At 39.5% G+C, this 18,754-nt stretch overlaps 1 protein-coding gene across 1 annotated transcript; it reads left to right on the forward strand.

Annotated features, from left to right (window-relative positions):
* LOC114249068 (uncharacterized) lies at window positions 1-18,754 on the forward strand. Its single transcript, XM_089731223.1, has 9 exons — window positions 1-328; window positions 6,990-7,163; window positions 8,484-8,618; window positions 9,384-10,322; window positions 11,213-11,334; window positions 13,262-13,393; window positions 14,401-14,634; window positions 15,050-15,163; window positions 16,367-18,754. Exons 2-9 carry the CDS (start codon window positions 6,996-6,998, stop codon window positions 16,449-16,451), a joined length of 1,929 nt encoding a protein of 642 aa, XP_089587349.1. The 5' UTR covers window positions 1-328; window positions 6,990-6,995; the 3' UTR covers window positions 16,452-18,754.

Raw genomic sequence — 18,754 nt, forward strand, 5'->3', positions numbered from 1 at the left:
GATTTAGTATCGGTCGAATCGGCTTGAGAGACGCACGTCCGCGTTCATTTAACATTTACAAATCAATTTATACTTAAAACAACAAAAACATAGTGTAGTTATAAAATTTATAGTTTACGTAAAACAAAATTATTTCATAATAACTAACAAACAAAAATAAAGATCAAAACTATAATAATAATAATACATATTAGAATAAGTATTTAAATTCTCATTTTTTTTAAAATATAAAATGGTGTTCAGTGAAAACCTATCGAAGTGAATGGTGTTATGTGATATTAACAAAGCATAGATATATTCATAGAAAAAATCAACTTAAAACTTAAAGGTTAGTGTGCACACTTATCTACTTCTTCTTGACTATTTTTTTTTTATAGCTTAGATGGATGGACGAGCTCACAGCCCACCTGTTGTTAAGTGGTTACTGGAGCACATAGACATCTATAACGTAAATGCGCCACCCACCTTGAGATATAAGTTCTAAGGTCTCAAGTATAAAAGCGGAATCGGGGCAGCTTTTCCCTCATCTTTGGTAGCTTATGCGGCTATTCCAGATCCGCCCGGACTTGTAGGTGAGCTCACGGGCTCAACCTGAGAGAATTTGCTAACACTAGTCCTAGCAAGAGCAGCGGACTCACTGAGAAGATCCAGCTCATTCGCGAAGCAGCTGCTCTTGAGTTGTTAGGTCTCTTTCGGAGGCGCTCTGGAAGCTGTTAGCAAATTCGACCTCTCCTGGCTGAGCCTTTGCTCGCCCTTCTGTCCTGGTGAAACTGGAAAGGCCTCCGGACCACCAGTAATCCTTCAATAATGAAAAAATAAGAAGATCCGTCGAGAAACTCAGTGGGTGAGTCTATGGGCTAAATCGCATATCGAACTTTTTGTTATAGTCGAGTAGTATGGTGAGGACAATGACCGGTGCTTGAAGAGCTTACAAGCACTAAACTAATTTTAGTTTATTACACGAAAGATTTGGTGTAAAACAATAAAAATAACACATTATTGCATCGTTTCTATTTTATTTATTCGCATTCTACATTACAATTTTTTTATTGGCGTTGTGGCGGGCAGCCATCACAGAACACAAAATATTTGACAGATGCCTGAATCTCGCTAACGACATTTTCAAGATAAGCTTACATATATACAAGTTCCGAACAACAACATTCGGACCGTCGGTCTACCGAGCAATATCACCAGCTCGGTGGAAGACCTTCCTTTCGTCGTTGTATCTACAGCGTCTATGAACAGACAAGCAGGATCATGCTGCTGTTACATTAGCCCATGGACCACAGATCGTCGTTAACAAACTACGACACGGCATCATAGTCGCATCGTACGATGATAAGCCGATCTTTCGAACCGGAATTCAGAATTGCATCACGCCTCATACCGTATCCGCATTCTTTTTTTTATTTATTGCTTAGATGGGTGGACGAGCTCACAGCCCACCTGGCGTTAAGTGGTTACTGGAGACCATAGACATCTACAACGTAAATGCGCCACCCACCTTGAGATATAAGTTCTAAGGTCTCAAATATAGTTACAACGGCTGCCCCACCCTTCAAACTGAAACGCATTACTGCTTCGCGGCAAAAATAGGCAGGGTGGTGGTACCTACCCACGCGGACTCACAAGAGGTCCTACCACCAGTAATTACTTCACATAGAATACTGCATTACCCGGGTATGATATTCCGAAAGGCAGTTCTTCTTTTACCTATCTATTTGCGAGCGAGTAGGTGAGCTCACGGGCTCAACTTAAGAGAGTTTGCTAACACTGACCCTAACAAGAGCGGTGCTTCGCAGAATCTACCACTGGATCCGAATTGTGACCCACAAGAAGATCGGAAGGGCGGAAGATCCGCCCAGAAACTCAGTGGGGTGTGCGACAGCTATTCATTGCCCAATGAATCCTTCAGCAGAGTTTTTAACGTTCTCGATAACGTAAAAGTTAACTCAAATTGGATCAATTGGATGCAAAAGCGCCCCTAGCGGCAAACGCAAGCAAACGTTCCAAGTCCATACGAATTTGAGTTAACTTTTACGCTATCGAGAACGTTAAAAAACTCGCACTAAGCACACAGAACTCGCAATTGAATCACCATCGAAAACTAATTGATATTCGCTCATTGTGTAAATTCATAATGTAGGTATGTAGAAGGGTCGTATCGGTCAAATAAATTACGTATTTAAAGAGATTCAAAGACAATAATAAAGCAAAGTCATTTCGGAACGTAATTAACGAAATTGTAGGTTTGAAAATAAAGAATTGAGTAGTTTTTTTACTGGTGGTAGCAGGTCTTGTGAGCGTTCACGGGTAGGTACCACCACCCTGCCTGTTTCAGCCGTGAAGCAGTAATGCGTTTCGGTTTGAAAAGCGAGACAGCTGTTGTACTGTAAAAACGGTGACTTGGAACTAATGTCTCAAGGTGACAAGGTGGGCGCCCATAGACATATGGGCGCCCACCCATATGTCTATTCCATATGTCACTTCGTAGTCGTCGAACTCTCGACGACTACGAAGATGGTAACCGGTGCTTGAGGATCTTAAAAGCAACGAGAGTGAATCCGGGGGATCGTGGATGGATGGATTTAGGCTCCATACCTCCTTAGGCCCTTTTTATTTATTAATTTTAATAATTCATTTTTTTTTTTTTTTGTTTTTTAGTCAGAACTCATTTCCAAAGGAGATTTTAGTCTTTAATATTTTTGGTCTCCGTAATTTTGGCATTTCAAAAGCTATCCACCCTAGGCCCGAGCTCGAAATCCATCAACTGCGTCGCGGTCGGATAATCTTCGACCTTTTCGTCGCATTGCAATATTACTTAATTCTAGCTATAGTCCGTCCAGTGGCGTCATATAGCGTGACAGACAAACACAAGCAGAGGCATTGCAATCGCCACACAAAAAGCCAAATCGTGTGGGTAACATTACTAAACTCACTCGCAGTGGCTTATTGAAACGTATTGCGCGCCAAATGCGACGAGAATCGGTTCTCTTGTAGCGGACGCTGTCGCTTATCGCTAACCTTGATTTTGTTTTGCCGTCAGAAGAACATTACGAATTTCTCGTAGATGTAGATTATTAATCTAAACATATAAAGTTTGTTTGTGTTCCTTGTAGACTGCGAAAACATTTAGATGAAATTTTCATCGATTCAATATTTCTAGTACTGTACCACTACTACTGATACTAACGCTACCATTACGATAGCTAGAACAAGTTTGGTAGCGACCGGATCAAAATTAAATAAAAAAACTGGCCAGCAAAGCGATTCGGCTTTGAGCAATCTTATAAATCACTAGCTGACCCGGCAAACATTGTTTTGCCATATATAAGATTTCTAGGGAATTTCTAGTGTAGAAAAAAAAACTAACTTATTGTAAGTGTGTAAGGATGTGGTAAATGAGTGAAAGAGGTATGTAGTGCTGTGAACGATGAGGGAATATATAATAAAAATAACAAAACCTCATTCAACCACATAATACCTCATTATAACAAAAAAAAAGTCCAAATAAAAAAATATATGTTAGGGGTGGACAACCGTAATCACTTAGGGGTATGAAAAATAGATAGTAGCCGATTCTCAGGCTTACTGAATATGCATAAAAAATTTCATGAGAATCGGTCAAGCGGTTTCGGAGGAGTATGGGAACGAACATTGTGACACGAGAATTTTATATATTAGATTGTACTTTACTACTGTACTGTAACTGTGTAACTGTACTATAATGATAAACTGGTATTATGATTACTATTAAAATTAAACAGACTACGTTAATAAATCTTCATCTACGTGTGGTGGTGGCATCTACGTTGTTGAGACATCAACATCCAGTTGAGACATCTGGGCTCTGATGACCATTTAACCCCATAACATATTTGCTTTCACCAATCTTAGCAATAAAAAAAATACATTTGAAACTTACATGCTATGTTATCAAAGTTCTCGTTATTTTTTTTTCTACCTATGCTGATAGCCTTGAGAGGCTATTTCAGCTTCACCTTGACGTGTGGGTGAGCTCACGGAACTCAAACCGGGAGTGTTGCTAACACTGGCCCTAGCAAGAGCAGTGTTTCGCAGAATCTATCATCGGATCGAAAACGCGACCCACTGAGAAGATCCGGCGAGAAACTCAGTGGGCTGTCTATGGGTTAATTCACTCGTTGAGCCCTTTGTCGCGAGCGATGGGTTCGACGAGGACGGTAACCGGTGCTTGTGGTACCTAAAAGCACCGTTAATAGATCGGGAGGATCCGTAATGACGTGTTTAGATCTCAGATTAAAATAATTAAATTAACGAGCTTACATCATAAAACGCTACATTGAAACCGAATCCTAACCGTGTAGACACAGCGAAAGGCATTCACATAACGCAATCGGCTCACGAATGACTACAATTTTTATTAAAATTGTGTTGTTACACATTGTTATTTTGATGGTGGAAGATTGTGGATTGACCACGGAAACAACGAAGGATCTGGTGACAAATATTAAAGCCGGAATAAAGTGCGTCCAATTATTAATAATCGCGTCCAATTTACCGGTGGTAAGACCACTTGCGAGTCCGCACGGGTAGGTACCACCGCCCCGCTTATTTCTGCCGTGAAGCAGTAATGGGTTTCGGTTTGAAGGACGGGGCAGCCGTTGTAACTATACCGAGACATTAGAACTTATATCTCAAGGTGGGTGGCGCATTTGCGCTGTAGATGTCTATGGGTTCCAGTAACCACTTAACAGTAGGTGGGCTGTGAGCTCGTCCACCCAACTAAGCAAAAACAAAACAATTGTTTTAACTAGCCAATGTCTTTAAACCAATATAAACCACTAAGGTCACTTAACTCCTTCAAGCTGCACATAACGTGTCTACTTTAAGATATTTTCTTGTTGATAGCAACACCGTAGTCAACTGAGCGCGTAATAACAAAACAATTCTCCGTTCATTTCTCTCGTAACGACAGAATCAGGTATCTTCACGTTTCGCTGAGTCCGTCCTATTTCTCATGGGCTCGCACCAGTTGCCATTCTACACGTATCCGGTGTTTGACTTTCTCAAGCGAAGATTAGCATTGTCTTTAAGCCGTAACCGACTGGGGACTGGCTAGAAATGTTTTTTTTTTTCATGTCACTAAACTAGGACTAAGAAAGATTATGCCTTTACATGCACAGCTGCTTGACGGTCGAGATTTTTTTATTGCCCTTATAGGCAGAGGAGCCTACGGCCCACCTGATGGTGAGTGGGTAATGTCGCCCATAGACTTCAACAATGCCAGGAGCAGAACCAAGCCGCTGCCTACCGTTAAGTACTCTCCGGAAGCCTCGTTTGAAGAAGGACATGTCATAGCGCTCGGGAAACACCGTGGAGGGGAGCTCATTCCAAAGCCGGATGGTACGTGGCAAAAAAGATCTCTGGAAATCTCTCTCTAGTAAAACGTGGTGAAATCGTTTCGTTAGTAATCTTCCGTGGTAGCAGTGATTATATTATCTTGTCTTCTTTCTTTCCTTACCCTTATGTGGTGTCAGCGTAATTTTTACGATCTACTGCCTGATCGTAGCCAGAAAAGTTCTTTAGTTCGCATCTACGACACGCATGAGATATTCTTTTACTCAGTTTTAATTTCACGAACGATCAACCTAAAGCGAAATCAGATCCCCAAGACCATTGTGCTGGCACGTCGACTTATCTCTAGTTTTCTCGTGGTCTCAAATGCAGCTAAGAATACGGCTTGATTGTAACTATTTGCCTTTGCTCACAGACATATCAAATCAAATCAAAAAAGTTTTATTCAACATAAATGAAAGTACATACTTGTTGAACGTCAAAAGAACTACCGCCAATTCACAAGAATTAGCCTCCGTCCTGAGAAGAATTGGCAAGAAACTCAGCGGGAATATCTTTTTTTTTTTTTTTTTGAAATATTAGTTTTTTTTCTTCTAATATTAGATTTTTAAATATTCATTTATATTTTAAATATTCATAAGCAATATGAGATGCCTAGCAAGTCGCTGCCTACAACAGAAGTGGAGTCTTCTAACCTAATTCAATGAAGGAAATGTCAGAATAGCCCTCATTCTGTGTTATTTTCAAGGTTATATGACGTTGGAATTTATTTTAAATATAATAAATTTTGATGCAAAAACCGGCCTATCCATAGTTTCACTCATAGATGAGTCGTCTATTATCAAAGGTGGCAATCTGTGCATTTGGACAAAAAAATGTTATTGATATGTCAATACAGATTGATTTGAATATAATCGTCTCCTTCAAAGAATACGGTTCAAAACCTGCATTAAATAAAGGTTAATACTTAACCTGTTATTTATCTAAGATGTCGTTCAGAAGAGTTTTGTGACTGCCAATGGAATACAAAGTCAATAATTCGTTTTTCTGATTTACCAATAATTGTCCAAAAGTCACATTGCCGGCTTTGATACTAGTCGACTCAGATAACAGATAGTTTTGTAAACATTATTTTTGCGCGTATTATTTTTTTGCCTAATTCAATAAAATAAATAAAAATTCAAACCTAATTGCCTCCATACTAACTATGGTAAGCTTAGGCCACTTTTGCGCTGACGGCCTCATATGTAAGCTTATCTTGAAAATGTCGTAAGCGAGATTCAGGCATCTGCCGAATATCTTGTGTTCTATGATGATTAACCCCCACATCTTATAAATGTATATATAGACCCTTTACGGAAGACAGCAAGCACAGTTAAATAATAGAATTTTGCTTAATATTCTCAAACCTGAAACCTTGTATGTTTTCCCACAACTTGGAAAGCTATGACAATGTACCTTAGAGATCGGATTTCAAGATAAAGTTCTGTGTAGACACTTTGAGCGCTATCAAACCTACTTATTTAGTTGCACTGTTACTGTGTATTAAATATTCATAAGTAATTTAAGCGTATGCCAGTCTCGCAGTACAGAAAAGCTTGTTTGAGAGGCGAGGCGTTCGTTTTTTATTTGACCCCGATTTGTTTCAGATTAAAATGTTTCAATACGAATTTGAGAAGAGACCCGCATCAGCACACTCGTGTGAGAGCCAGGCCACCGTCAGTACTGATTGGAGTCGAAGCTATATGGATCGCCATCATAGAATGACATCAAGACCTTTACCGCCGCGACCGATTCACGATAGAATACCGGTTAAACCGACTGTGAGTGAAAACGCTATGTGATATTTATATATATTTAAACCTCAATAGCTCTGTACTGATCCTGGGCTCTTGTCGTACACAAACAGACACAGATCCGACCTACATCTAGCCGAGGGTCCTATACCACACTACTATAGACACAGTCCTTTGCAGCTCTGTACTGATCCCGAGCTCTTCTCGTACACAAACAGACACAGATCCGACCTACATCTAGCCGAGGGTCCTATACCACACTACTATAGACACAGTCCTCTGCAGCTCTGTACTGATCCCGAGCTCTTCTCGTGCACAAACAGACACAGATCCGACCTACATCTAGCCGAGGGTCCTATACCACACTACTATAGACACGGTCTTCTGCACCTCTCGTACTGTTATTAGGAAATACTTTCTAAACGTACCGTAACTGTTCATTTGCACAGTTAATTTGTAACTCGTTTACCTCGGCGATTAACGTTTATGCTATTAAGCAATCGTTATGTGACTTCACAACTACGGAAACAACATAATTACGTATAATCGGGAGTTTGTGTAAAGTAAAATAGGTTACAATTGGACTTAAAAGTCATTATATTGGGTATTATTACCTTTTCTGGATACCGGTACTAAGGTATATATATAAGGTAATAAGGAGGTGCATGTGACTAAGAGACGTATGGAAACGGTAGTGCAAGGTAGAGGGGGAAGAGGTCGACTGAAGAAGACATGGATGGAGTGTATGAATGACGATATGAGAGAGAGAGGAGTAAGTGTTGAGATGATGAGAATGGAATAGAAAAATTTGCTGTACCGACCGCACCTAGCGGGATAAAGTGGAGACAAAGAAGAAGAGAAGCTTCTTAATTTTCATACGCCGCAGATGCAATCGGAGATCATATAAAACGTGGTAAGCCAGGTTTGAGAGGACGGGCCTTCGAGATCCCAACATACCGCGTCTGTGCCACTATTCGAACGGACGAACTCGTTCGAGGGAATCTAGTAATCAAAAGGTAACAGGAAAATGACTTAAACGTTCTCTCAACATACGCGATATGGTGAATCCAAGAATTATACGAAGGTGTACTGATATTTTGGGACAGAAAGTAGGTTAGATGATACTTATTGGACCTTTTAGATCTTATAAATCATGTGGGCCATCATGAGATGTGAAAGAAAAGTATGGTTGTCATTTAGTCGGAATTTTATCTATATCACGTTAATCGTCCGCTCTTTAATTTGTCAATCACTGGGGCTACTTTCACACTTCCTCTGATAGACTCATTCTTTATTTTGTCCTTATTCTTCTAGAAGCTTCTATTGAACCGCTATCATTGTGCTCAGGTCCCGTTAAAGGTGTGGATCGTTGCGAGCGCGTCATGTTTCGCGGTCTGCGCGGCCCTGGTCCTCGCAACGGTGGTGGTCACCAGATGGGGAACCAGCGAGTACACAGCCCGAGAGATTCATTCACATGAACCGGTACGATTCGTTTGTCTTAACGCATATTATAAAGTATTTTCGTAGTTTTTGTAGTTCGCCTAAACCAGTATTTCCCAAAGTGGGCGATAACGCCTCCTTGCGGGCGCTACAGACCTACACGGGGGCGCTAAGAGAACCAAAAAAAAGGGGGCGTTGTGTAGAGGTTTGGGAGGCGATTTGTAATTTCATCTATGAGGACTCTTAGACACCGATTGAGCTCTCGCTATAGTGATTTTTAAGTGGGTGAAAAAATGGGGGCGCTAAAAAATAATTTATTCTCAAAGTAGGCAGTAAACAAAATAAGTTTGGGAAACTCTGACCTAAACGCATATTATAAAGTATTGAAGTCGTTTGCCTTAATGCACATCATAAAATATTTAAGTAATTTGTCTTAACGCAGATTCTAAAGTATTTTCATCTGTTTTCACGAGCCGTGGAGACAATTAAAACTACTTTCCACGGCTTAATCTCGCATTTCAATCGCGCGGTCACGGACGACAGTCGTCTGTAAAGTATTTTGAAACGTCGGAAATGACAATTAAAATGTAATGACAATATAGAAAAAAACCGAGTCATTAAACTGTGAAAGTGGTTTTAAATAAGTCCGTGCAGAAGATTGGGTTTTCCTTGAAATTTGTGTTGTTAAATAAAGTTATATTAGTAATTTAATATTAGTAATTCAGCACTTAATGACATGCCGATCTGTTATAGTATTTTCAGTAATAAACGTATTAAGGTTTTGATTATTAATTCGTTCGCTTCCAGGAGCCTATATATTCGGAGATTTATTCAAAATCAAAACAAACCACTGAAGAAATTACCGCAGAACCGCGCTTAGACGAAGACAACGAATTACCGATACTAGAAAAACTATCGTTTTTCAAAAACATCGTAAACAGAAACAGGAATGTTGATTTGAAATCGAAAACACAAATTCATCCGATACACGAAGCAATCGAACACAAAGAACGTAAAATCGAGAAGAAAGATAAACCCAAGCCACCTATCAACTACGATTTGAATGACATCAACAATGACAATGACTTGGCGGCCACCGAAACGGACGCATCCGAAAAATTAACAGAATCCGAAGATAATAACTTTGCACCGATAAGTTTTAATAAGAAGACGGACAGACGTATCGAAACCTTACGCGCTAAAAACAATGACGTGTCTTCGTTTGACGTTAACGCTATCGAGAGAGAAATAAAGAATATAGGTGATACAATAGTGCCCGAATTCAAACCGCTAAACTCTGAGGTTCTAATCAAGAAAGTCAAACTGCCTGTTAGCTATTTAGAGACACTAAGAACTGAAGTGGACTACGATGAATATTACAATGATATAAACCTTTACGATGACTACATGCAAAGCAACACAATGACGAGTTATTTAATTGAAAAAGTTCAAGAATTGCACAATTGGCTAACAAAAGACTCCGATTTCGATGTTATCAAAAATTCGACTAAGAACAGAAATGATTTCGGCGAAGTTTTAAAAGCTCTGAACGAAAGTCTGATCGAAGGGAACGCTAGCGTGGTCCTTAATAAGCTGAAGGAAATTTATTTCGGTGAAAATTTCACTATTGGAGTTCACGGCAGGAGATCGATGCTGGGGAATGAAACTGACTTACTATCGTTTGGCATTTTGAGTTTAGACGTAATGCTGCTACACAATATACAGACCATGGCTTGGGAGAGTCAGGTGAGTTTTGCATGCGAACTCCAAAATATAGGGTATCAATGGCTCTGTCGACTTAAGCGGACCACTTCGACTTATCTGACGACGACGGGGCAACGCAAAGTCGACGTCGTCCGAGACATGTCTTAAAGGATCCCCTGGATTCACTTTCGATGCTTAGGTGCCTCAAGCACCAGTCACCGTGTTCGTGGAACTCCTCGATTACAACGAAAAGCTCACAAGCTTACAACTACTCCATATTTCAATTTCATCTCCTTTTTATTATCACACCTCCTACCACCGGAGCAGAGCTTATCCATATTATTTGGAACCGCTACGTTCATCGTCAGTGCGTTTCCATATCTTTCTGCCGCGTACCATCCGGCTTTGAAATGAGCTCCCCTCCGCGGTGTTTCCCGAGTGCTATGACACGTCCTTCTTCAAACGAGGGTTGCGGAGAGCACTTAACGGTAGCCAGCGGCACGGCTCTGCCTCTGGCATTGCTGAAGTTCATGGGCGACGGTAACCACTCACCATCAGATTAGCCGTCTGCTTACAACAGCAATAATAAATAATAGTTTAAAAAAACTAACAAAATACGCTTTTATAGAAAATCCAACTAAAAAATAGAAAATAAATTTTAATAAATTTGAATTAAAAATAGTATAAGAAAAAAATGATTTTATCGTAAAAAAAACCAAGTTAATCCGACGTTTTGAAGGGGGTCAAAACCATGTTCAAAGATTCCGTTACAAACATACATACGACTGAAGCTAATAAAAGCGTATTAAAAAAGACATGTCTAGCCCCAAACGAGAATCGTTCTCCGTGGGATGTAATTAGAGAGACCTAAGTCCAACTGCTATTGGCTGATAATGATGATGATGACAACTAAACTATGCGCTTTGAACCAGGAAACGGCCCGTATAAACATGATGAAGGATCCAAACGTTTTCGCTTTCAACGCCCTCTTCATGGACCCGAGTAAAGTCGAAGCCAAAATGAACGAGCAAAATCAACCATACGACGTATATCCGTAAGTTGAATTTACGACGATGACTTACTTGTTTCTCACGTTAAAATCAATTTTATTTATAATGTGTTATGGTGTTATTTTTAAGGTGCTAAATCAAGTTTAAGCCACATTTTTGAGGCGCTTTGAGGAGCCTTTTAAAGGTTAAAAGGACAATGCACATTTTCTATGGGCGTTTGGGCCCCTAAAAAAAGTTGTCCTGTCATGATGGTTTTAACTTAATTTGATAGACAAAGAAATATCGTTTCATATTCAGAAAACGATTTTTATATTCTCACCCAGGCTTAAGAGAAATCTGTTTTTTTCTGCAGCTAACATTAAGTTGTTAATTGTTTTCTTCGAAATCAATAATCGCTCTCATAATTATTTACAGTATTAAATAAGTTAATTGTGGTTAATGTTGCTAGAAATAAGCCCTTACGTACATTTTATTATTATTATATCCTCATAATAATAATAAAATGAAATGAAAATCCGGAAGCCGACAACGATATCGTTGTTGTTGTTTTTAAATTCACCAATAAGCAGGCAAAGAGCGTAGCCTATACAGCCTAGTCTGTCGAAGTTATATATTTTTATGTTAATAAAAAGCCGGTGTATCTCTTTTTATTGCTTTTTGGGAGTTTTGACGTCAACTCGAGGAATACCACATTGACTGAGCATGAGCTTACGCAGACCTTTTATACACAATATTACAAATACAAATAATACAAATTACACAATAAACTATTAAAAAAACATTAAAATAAAAATTCAAGTGACGCTTCACTCGGGTTGCTGCCAAAACTCTCTGATCATATATTATAAGAATAGAGTAATGGTAGGCCATTGATATTTTTATTAATGGAATCATTAATATCTAAAAATATTAAATAATTCATGGTTTTAAGTAATAATTATTATTACAATAAATATTGAATTGAACAAAAATAAACTAAGAAGCCTGTGAATTATAAGCATTAGCTATTTGTTTTTTAATTTGTTGTTCAAGTCACAAACAACTCTTTCGTTTGACAGCATATAGGTTTGCTATAAGGCTGTATGGGCTAAGCCCTTTGCTTATTGGCGAATTTAAAAACTATGGCATGGATAGTTTTGGGATGTTATCAATTAAGTAATTAATTTTTTTGGAAAACATTGCCAGGTTGAAAGAAGTGTTGATACATAAACTAAACAACGTGAAAAAATAAGGCATACTTTTTCAAGTACAAATAGTTTTGACATAAAGTTGGCCCACTTTTGGGCATTGTCCTTTGGTAAAAATATCATAACAAAAAAAATCTTCAGCTATTTGGATGGAGTAAGCTTAATCGAAGTTCAATTAAAAATATCGCACACTCATCCCTCGATATATATATGTTACATGTCACTTTTCGTGAACTGCCCGGATAAGTACTAAATTCCTTTCATATGGGTACTAGACGTTTCGTGTGACAATTATGACGATTTCTATTAGTAAGGCGCTGGAATATCTAGAAGACTCGGCGAAACACAAATCCGGAGCTACTGAGAATGAATCTATTTCTAAGTGACTTAAAATACTAAAACATACATTAAGTTAGGCAATCTAGGCGCCTCTTTTTTTTTATCCTACCTAAGCTGAGAGCCTTGAGAGGCTATATCAGCGTAACCTTAACTAGAAGGTGAGCTCACGGGGCTCAAACCTGACGACATTGCTATCACGAACCCTAGCAAGAGCCGTGCTTCGCAAAGTCTACGACCGGATCGGAAACGCGACCCACTGAGAAGATCTGACGAGAAACTCAGTGGGCTATGTCTGAGGGAGGCGCCTCAGTAACAGAAGACGACATAATTAATTCAGTGCGCCGCGTAGGGCACCGGTGACCTACACCCTACACGGCAGTCGAAGGGTTAAGGTTGGGCGATGTCCTTATCCTATCTGTACCAATATGCTTTTTTTTGTTTTTAGAAAACGTCAAAACAAATTGACACCCGCAGACGACTATGGTTTTGGAAAAAATCTCTTTGAGAACATTCTCGAGATCGGAATGGGCACGGCCCGAGCTGCCATACATTTAGGAAGAGTTTACAAGAATACACGGTAATTGTTTTTTTTTTGTTAATTGCCATTGCAGACTGTCCTATGCACCCCTTGAGGTCTGTAGTCTCCATTGCGCAGGCGTATCAGTAATACCAGCGATATGGCTAAACCCCTGCCTGCTACTGAGAAATTTCCTCATGTCTCATTCAAAAAAGACCATGTCAAAGCGCCCGGGAAACACCGCGGAGGGGAGTTCATTCCAGAGGCGGGTGATGTGTGGCAAAAAAAACGTGTGGCACTTGGGAACTGCCCCGGTAAAGCTATTGCATAGCATTTTTTTTCAACTTATGCAATTATAATTAGAATTTAATATTAAAACAATAATAAAAAAGACCACGCTATATTAAACATTAATAAAAGCAAAACATTAACTGTCCCCTTCACACTTATAAGCTAGACCACGCGAGAGAGAGATGGGTAGACTTTTCATGATGCGCATCCAGTGTGACGTCACGCCACGCGCTTATTCACAAACACTACACAAGCGCAACGTGTGAATGTGTTGAACGCGAGCAACATAGTAGGCGTAGTGGGGGTGTCAGGTTATTTTTGTTACGGAATTCGGCGGATTCAGTCGCCGCGATCAAAGCCCGCGATAAAATCTATGCAATAGCTTAAAAGATCTCTGGAAATGCTTGGTAGTATGGACGAACTCTTCTCTAGTGGCGAGCGAGGTGATGGTAAAAAGTGTTGAGCTAGTCTACCTGCCCTGACCCCAGTGTCATCTCGACCGGTAATCTGGTGTCAAGAGATGGTGTTAAGACGACTGTCGTTTTAAGGGGCAAACTACGACTTATTTCAAAATGTTGTCTCTCTTCAGAGACGCCGGAATCCACCACAACCCGGTCCGGTGCCCATCGGCGGGGAATCCGTAAATAGATTCCCCATAGTAAAAAAAAATGGAGCCACCTGAGATGTGATCAAGTTTTGCTTGAAGTGACCAATTCAAAATATCCCTTACACTCCAATCGTTTTTATAATGAGCACACATAATTTCCAATTTACAGGTCAGTCTTAAACCAAATGTCGAATAAAGAGAACACGCCGGTGTTGCCAAGGAACATAGACGAGAACACCCACGCCCTTAATCGTCTGCAGAGTTCGTATAGTAGAAACGGCAGTGTTGCCAGCTCGGACGGTTTCTACACGGAGCTTGACTGCGTTTGGTTGTTGTACTGTAGGAATCTCGCGGCGACATCTAAACTTAACCCTCCTTACGGAACTATGGCTCGGATTAACGGGTAAGTGTATATTTAACTTTTACTTTCGCCTACCTACACTAATAACTGAGAGTTCTAAGCACTAAGCACACAAAATTCATAGACCTAATGACTGTCTCGCCCTTCAAACAGTAACGCTTCACTGCTTTGCGGCAGAAATAGGCAAGTTTTTTTTTCTATTGCATAGATGGGTGGACGATCTCACAGCCCACCCGGTGTTAAGTGGTTACCGGAACCCATAGATATCTACAACGTAAATGACGCCACCCACCTTGAGACATGAGTTCTAAGGTCTCAGTATAGTTACAACGGCCGCCCCACCTTTCAAACCGAAACGCATTACTGCTTCACGGCAGAAATAGGCGGGGTGGACGGCAATTACCCGTGCGGGCTCACGATACACCCCACCACCAACGAAAGCTGGAATGTCTTTCAGGGTCGCCCTCCGGATGCTTGCTGGAGAACTGTCAGGTGATAAAGCTTTAGACACGATGCTGTACGAAGTGTTCGCGGGCTGGACCGAGTTGAAGTGTGACGACATGTTCCCCAAGTAAGTGCTGCCGCGTCATCATGTTAGGATGTGTCAGTGACCTCAAGTATTTTTTTTATTGCTTAGATGGGTGGACGAGCTCACAGCCCACCTGGTGTTAAATGGTTACCGGAGCCCATAGACATTTACAACGTAAATGCGCCACCCACCTTGAGATGTAAGTTCTAAGGTCTCAGTATAGTTACAACGGCTGCCCCACCCTTCAAACCGAAACGCAGTACTGTTTCTACTACTACTTGCAAGTTTTAGTGTAAATCAAGTATAGTCAGGGATATAGGTTTATTTATAAATATATAGACGCTAGAGGACTTGTAGACATCAAACCACACAACATCAGATGCCATATCTCGACACATGACACACTCCGAGTAAGAACTGCAGAATAATGGATAAGGATACAATGGTACCTGATCAAATAGTACCAGTGAAAAACCTTTAGTCACCATTATTGTAATCGATCTAAGAAAAGAAGTCGCTTACGATTAGAATGTGCGCTGTGAAATATATTTATTGTTATTGCCTTTGTAGGCAGGTGAGTATACGGCCCACCTGATGGTAAGTGGTTACCGTCGCTCATGGACGTCAGCAATGCCGTGGGCAGAGCCAAGCCGCTGCTTGCCATTAAGTACTCTCCGCAATCCTCGTTTGAAGAAAGACATGTCATAGCGCTCGGGAAACACCGTGGAGGGGAGCTCATTCCAAAGACGGATGGCACGCGGCAGAAAAGACCTCTGGAAACGCACTGTCGATGAACACAGCGGTCCCAAATTATATGGATTAGCTCTGCTCCCGCCACCGGAGGTGTGATGATAATGATACATTGTGGTTTAATTATTATGTTCTCAATCAATAATAATTGTAAATAGACATGCTTTAAAAACCGGATAATCGGTTGGCGTGATATTGAGTTGTTCATCTATTTGTCGCGCACGTACTTAATGCAAATTTAAGACTTATATGGTTTTCTCATGGATACCATTATCAGAACTGGACTAAATTGAAATCTAACCACACGAAAAGCGTCAGCTTTCTAACAAAAAAAGAATCATCAAAATCAATTCACCCAGTCAAAAATGATGAGGTGATAAAAACATTTAAAAAAAAACATACAGTCGAATTGAGAACCTCCTACTTTTTTGAAGTCGGTTAGAAAGGAGATGAGATTGAAATATGGAGATTCAATTTTGTCATTATCCTCCGTAGATGCAGCAAAGTCAATGCGGCCTCAGTCGTATTGGAAACAATATTACAGCCGGCGAAGAAAACACAGCAGTTTCGAGGCCGATGAAAAAACAAAAATTTACTACTAAAATGGTAGTTTTTTTTACTGACTTGCAATACTTTTTTGTTTGTTCTTTTTTTGAAATGTAATTTTCGTAGTTGCTCGCTACTATTGAAATTCCATTTTAACGTATCATGTACAATATTGTTTTTGTTAAATATTATTGAAGCTGTCTGTCTGTAGTTAAATTAAATTTAAGGTTAAAAAAATAGTTTTAATGTTTTATAAGTACATGTTTGGAGCTATCTGACTTAGCTGTATAATTTTACTATGTTATTATATTTTAGAAATGATTATACTATATTATCTAAGAGAATATCAAGGGGTTAAGCGACATTTTTGCAACATTACCTACAGGAGAAACATTTATAGTTTGAAAATTTGGAAATAGCTATACATATAAATAAAATTGGAGTGCCTGTTTGTAATATTGAAATAACCGCTTTTTACTACATGCATATCAATATATACACCAAAATATTATTTTTTACCATTTTTGTGTCTGTCTGTTTGTTCCGGTTAATCTCTGGAACGGCTGGACCAATTTTGACGGAATTTTCACTGATAGGTAGCTGATGATATAAGAAATAACTTAGACGCTTCGCCTCGTGGCGTCTCCCGCGGTACGACAATAACCGCGGGTAACATCGCGGGACTCAGCTATCAATAATAAAATTTAATGTTTTCGAAGCGAATATTAAATAATAATTGAGGTTCAATTAAAACATCGAACTGTTGATGCTGATACCAAACAAAAAAGACCTTTAATTACGTATACAAAGATAAATGTCGCTTAAGTCAAATAGCCTTTCAATCTCGCCTTTATTATTGTCAATGTCAATATTAATGTCAGACGTTTCGAGTACCTACTTTACAGTTTCGCTAACCGACGACGGTCGGTTAGTTAAATCGTTGTTTATATTTTTTTAGCACGTTTCTGTCTTACAACCCACCGGAGAGCCTGGCATTACTTATACTATTCCGGAATCAAAATCAGGGAATCAGGGAATCAGTAATTTGTTATCAACTTGAGATTTTCATTCTCAAGATTTCAGTATAAAATGCGATAATTAGCGCGGATGATAAAAATTGCGGGGTTGCCTTTTATCGTCTAGTTTAGATCCTTTAAAAGGCTCACGGATGACCCTCACAGTCCGAATGGTTCAGTAAGATCAGGCTCACCGGTGAACACCGTGGCTCAAATGAAAATACTCGATTTCTCATATTATGGCGTTCAATGTGTTAAAAATGACAAAAGTTTAATATGAACTAGGTTATTCTTGCAGGCGCACTTCTGCAGCCGTGAAAGGCTTGGCCTAGCCCATATTTTGTATTTTATCGAAAGATCGCGCGCCAAGTCGTCGTGGCCTAAAGGATAAGACGTCCGGTGCATTTGTATGTAGCGATGCACCGGTGTTCGAATCCCGCAGGCCGGTACCAATTTTTGTAATGAAATACGTAGGCACTTAAGAAATCTTCACGATTGACTTCCACGGTGAAGGAATAACATCGTGTAATAAAAAATCAAATCTGCAAAATTATAATTTGCGTAATTACTGGTGGTGGGACCTCTTGAGTCCGCACGGGTAGTTACCACCACCCTGCCTAATTCTGCCGTGACGCAGTAACGCGTTTCGGTTTAAAGGGTAGGGCAGCCGCTGTAACTATAGTGAACCCTTAGAACTCATATCTAAAAGTGAGTGGTGGCATTTACGTTGTAGATGTCTATGGGCTCCAGTAACCCACTTAACCACTGGGCTATGAGTTCGTCCACCCATCTAAGCAATAAAAAAAAAACAAGGACTCATTACTTACGACCTCATGTCGGCTGACCTCACAGTAGATGCGACTTTGACCCGGGTCGAAGCTCTCGTCAGGAATTTGTACATGAAGCAATGACTGTTATAAATAAGTATCCACACGCAAATAGTTTTAAGGTTTAAACATACTTTATTATCACAAATTAAGGAATTAAGTTTATGTTTTTAAACCTTAATAAATATTCATGTACCTACATTTTTATCTACTAATAATATTTATCTTTAAAGTAAGTAGTTAATCTAACATATTTGTTTGAGCTGTTTTTAAAATCGCAGTTTCGCGTATGGAAAAACTGATCAAATTTAATTGTATTTAGATTGTTTTTTTCTCTAAGCACCTGTCATTTTTGTGTATACTGTGACAAAATTGGCAAAATCAATGCCTAAGACGTTGGAACCATTTATATAGAAAAAAAAGATACCTAATAATAAATAAGATACCTACTTTTTATAGACTGAAAAAATATACTTTTAAATGATTGAGTAATA

The sequence above is a fragment of the Bombyx mandarina genome, chromosome 11, assembly GCF_030267445.1.
Source record: "Bombyx mandarina strain Sakado chromosome 11, ASM3026744v2".
Lineage (NCBI taxonomy): Eukaryota > Metazoa > Arthropoda > Insecta > Lepidoptera > Bombycidae > Bombyx > Bombyx mandarina.

Excerpts from the sequence above, each read along its gene's own strand:
- LOC114249068 (XM_089731223.1), top strand. The coding sequence starts at position 6,996 with ATGTTTCAATACGAATTTGAGAAGAGACCCGCATCAGCACACTCGTGT. Across the intron at positions 11,335-13,261 it reads CAACCATACGACGTATATCC|AAAACGTCAAAACAAATTGA; the intron begins GTAAGTTGAATT and ends TTTTGTTTTTAG. Across the intron at positions 14,635-15,049 it reads ACTATGGCTCGGATTAACGG|GGTCGCCCTCCGGATGCTTG; the intron begins GTAAGTGTATAT and ends AATGTCTTTCAG.